A 4,126-nucleotide genomic window follows, 5' to 3' on the forward strand; every position below is an offset into this window, starting at 1 on the left:
TTAATAACGAAGTGCTTTCAGGAGTCTTTTGAAGAGTTCTTTTAAGATCTTGAGGTGTTCGTCCCAGGAGTTACTAGCAATTACGATGTCATCCAAATAGACATATACACCCTCCAAACCATGTGTAACTTCATGGACCATCCTTTGGAATGTAGCTGGAGCATTAGTCATCCCAAATGGCAAAACTTTGTATTCAAAGAGACCAAAAGGTGTTATAAAGGCTGATATCTCTTTTGCCCTATCTGTTAATTTAATTTGATAATAACCCTTCAAGAGATCAATCTGGGTAAGGTATTTAGAATTACTCACCGAGTCAATAATATCTGCAATTCTAGGTAATGGATAAGCATCCTTGACTGTTACAGAATTAACCTTTCTATAATCCGTACACATACGATAGGAATTGTTAGGCTTTTTGACTAAAATACAAGGCGATGCCCAGGGAGACTTACTTGGTGCAGCCAAATCTAGTTTTAGTAAATACTCAACCTCAGCCTTGAAGGCTGGTAATAAACGATGGGACACCCGATAAAAAGGTTGACGAACGGGATTGGTGTTTGGTTCTAGCACAACATCATGTTTCACCAAGGTACAGCAACCAGGAGTGTCTGAACATATTGCAGGATAAGACTTCAGAACAGCCTCTAATTCTTCCCTTTCCACCTCAGGAAGATGACCAAGATACTGTGAAAGTAAAGAAAGAATCTGTGAGTTACTAGCATCTTTCCATGACAAAATATGATTATGAGCCAAAGTTTCTTCTTCGTCTGGTTCAAGAGGAGCTAAAAGTCTATCATTATCAACTGCCTCGGGTACTAGGTTTTTCGTGCTAGGAGAAGTCTCGATGGGAGTAGTTATCCTTGAGTTGTGAGTGGAGTGATCAATCTCTCTACTTAACAGGTGAACTACCTGTGGAGAAATCTTTGCAGATTGGTATGGTTTTATTAGATTAATGTACACTAACTGGCTAGGTTTCCTTTTGTCTGGAGTTTCAATTGCATAAGTTGTTTTAGAGACCCTTTTAGTGATTTTATACGGACCCATAAATTTTTCTCTCAATGGAGCTCCTGGAACTGGTCGATATACAAGTACATCATCTCCTACTTTGAAAGTTCTAATTCTGGCCTTTTTATCGTAATGGTTTTTCATTCGAATCTGACTTAGTTAAATTCAGATTGGCAAATTCATAAATATGGTCAAATTTAACCTTAAGACTTTGAAGGTATTGTGGAATACTTACTTGCTGGTCTTTGTAAGTACCTCTTAGGATGTTTTCTTTTACCATACTAAGGTTTGTCCTAGGTCTACGGCCGAACATCATCTCGAAGGGAGAAATTCCAGTCGACTCATTAGGTGTACTCCTAAGTACATACATAAGCAGATCCAGGTCTTCATCCCAGTCCCGTCCAGTTTCACAAATGTACTTGCGCAGGAGGCTTTTAATGGTCTGATGTACGCGTTCGAGGGCTCCATTAGTCTGAGGGTGATAAGCTGAAGCAAAAATATGGGAGATGTTTAACTGCTTTAAAGTTTGCTTAAACAAATCACTAGTGAAGTTTGTCCCCTGATCACACTGAAGCTCTTTTGGAAAACCAAAAATGGTGAATATTTTAAGAAGATTAACAATAATTGTTCTAGCAGATATGTTTTTTATAGGTATGGCTAAAGGAAATCTAGTAGTTGGGCACAACACAGTTAAAATGTACTCATTTTGTTTTTTAGTTTTTGGAAGTGGACCAACACAATCTACAATTACCTTTTCAAAAGGAGAATTAGGTACAGTAATAGGAACTAATGGTGCTGGAGGTATTTTCTGATTTGGTTTACCAGTTACCTGGCAGGGATGGCAAGATTCTATGTGGTGCTTTACATCAGCTTTCATACCAGGCCAGTAGTAATCGTCCAGCAAACGCTTATAGGTTTTAGAAATGCCTAGATGAGAGACTGCTGAATGAGCAAGATCCAATAAGGCTGCACGAAGATTAGAAGAAACTACTAGCTGGTAACTATCATGCCAGGAATTTTGTCCTGCAATCTTCAAAGGCCTATAACGTCTCATAAGGATGTTATTATCAAGATAGAAATATGGTAACTTACTTTCATCAACATCATCTTTTACTTTATCAAAGTATTCTTTCAAACTATCATCAGACCTTTGATACTCTACAAATTCATCTGAGGGAATATCAACAAGATCAGCAAGGACTTTTTCACCTAAGGTACTTTGATCCACCTTACCTGTGTGTTCAGTGTCTCTAGAAGTTGAGGTTGTAGACCTGGTGACTACTTGGCAGGGAAGCTCTACCACAGGAGAAAACTCTTTGCAAGCTTTTTCGATCACTACTTCAGGCTGAGTAATGATAAGACTAGGAGTACTGTTAGTTTGAGCCAAGTCATTACCAAGTATCATGTCTATGTTCTTGCAAGGCAGGTCAGAATCCAACAAGGCGACATTAGTTGAACCTTTAAAATAAGGACAATCAAGAGAAATCTGTACAATAGGTAAAACCTTTTGACAAGTCAAATCCGACACAGTTACATACTGATCTGTTGGTTTAGCTAAATCTTTTAACTTTGAGCTAATGATAGTTTGAGAAGACCCCATATCTCTCATAATTTGCACTGGGATATCATTTACTTTACCAGGATATGTAAATGCTGCAAAGCCTGATAAAGGTTGAGCACAGTGAAGTGTCGTTTTATTTGCAGTATTCCCTGATTTGGGTCCTTGTGTAAAAGCATTAGGAGAAGCCTTACCATGAGATGCTTTGCATTTGGGACTAGGACAGTCTTTAATATGATGACCTACTTTCTTACAAAAAGTACAAACCTGGGGGGCAGATGAAGGAGAGGACGAGTGTGGTTTAAGTTTATGAATGAGGTGGTAATCATCAGCTAATAGGGCAGCCCTTTTTCCATATTTTTCTTGTTTTTCTCTAATAAACATTGACACATTAGCTGGAATACGCCTCAGGAATTCTTCTAAACCTATTAAATTCTTTAATTGTTCTAAAGTAGTTATTTGTTCCTTATCTATCCATTTATTAAACTGCTTCAACTTCAATGTGAAAAACTCGAGATACGTGTGAGCTTGGTTCTTTAAAGTTTGTCTGAAGATTTGTCTATACCCTTCTGCTGTAACACTATAAGCATCCAATATAGCAGTTTTAAAGACTTCATAATCCCTTTCTTGGACAAGTTGTGCTGCCACATATGCAGCTTTTCCTTTGAAGGAGTTTCTGATTAAGAGAACATATTGGTCTCTAGGCCAGTTGAGAGACGTTGCAGTGTTTTCAAAAGTAATGAAAAATACATCAGGATCTTTTTCATCGAAGACAGGCAGGAGTTTGAGTGCTTTACTAAGATCAAAAGCATCAGGTAGCTGTATTTCTGCCAATCTTTCTTCTATTCTTATGGCTGATAGTTCCTTTTCCAACAGAACTCTTTCTTTTCGTTCTAGTTCAAGTCTTCTTTGCTCAGCTTCTACCTTCCTTTGTTCAGCTGCTGCTGCAGCATTTGCAGCTTCGACCTTTCTTTGTTCAGCTGCTGCTGCGGCATTTGCAGCTTCAAGCCTTTTTTGTTCAGCTGCTGCTGCGGCATTTGCAGCTTCTACTGTTCGCTGCTGCAGTTCAAGTTGGAGTTTCAATTTCACTATCTCTGGGTCTTCAGGTGTAGTAACTGTACGAGCAGCACCTCGTTCAAGTGTTAAAGGCCTTAAGGGAAGAGCCTCTTCTTCAGTTATGTTACCACTATTTATCAGGAAATCTATGATCTTTCCCAATAGTTCAGCTTTCACCACAGCATGACCTACAGATATTCTTGCCCTTACAGCTATTTGGCGAAGCTGGTCCTTCTTAGCTTCCTGTAGTGTATTCAGGTGCTCCCTGGGTGCACCTACAAATTTCTCAAGATCAAAAGGCATCTCTCAATACTGATAAAATGGAAAAGATCACTGGAAATTTTATTACTACCATACACAAGCTATAAAACTTCAAAAAGTTAGATTATTCATGGATTTATGGTGCGAAGGCACCCACAAACCACAGGAATTTCTAATCCTTAAGTCCCACAATGTTCAGAAATTCACTTAAAAGAACGAGCCTTTAATAATCTATGCCAATCAGAA

The 4,126-nt window shown here is 38.6% G+C and overlaps 1 protein-coding gene across 1 annotated transcript; it reads right to left on the reverse strand.

The window, feature by feature from the left end:
• Window positions 1-3,922, reverse strand: LOC135209441 (uncharacterized). The gene is made up of 2 exons (XM_064242116.1): window positions 1,241-3,922; window positions 1-909 (listed from the first exon to the last, which is right to left on the reverse strand). Exons 1-2 carry the CDS (start codon window positions 3,920-3,922, stop codon window positions 1-3), a joined length of 3,591 nt encoding a protein of 1,196 aa, XP_064098186.1.
• Between the last annotated feature and the right edge of the window lie 204 nt (window positions 3,923-4,126).

This window comes from Macrobrachium nipponense, chromosome 11, assembly GCF_015104395.2.
Source record: "Macrobrachium nipponense isolate FS-2020 chromosome 11, ASM1510439v2, whole genome shotgun sequence".
In the NCBI taxonomy this organism is placed as follows: Eukaryota; Metazoa; Arthropoda; class Malacostraca; order Decapoda; family Palaemonidae; genus Macrobrachium; species Macrobrachium nipponense.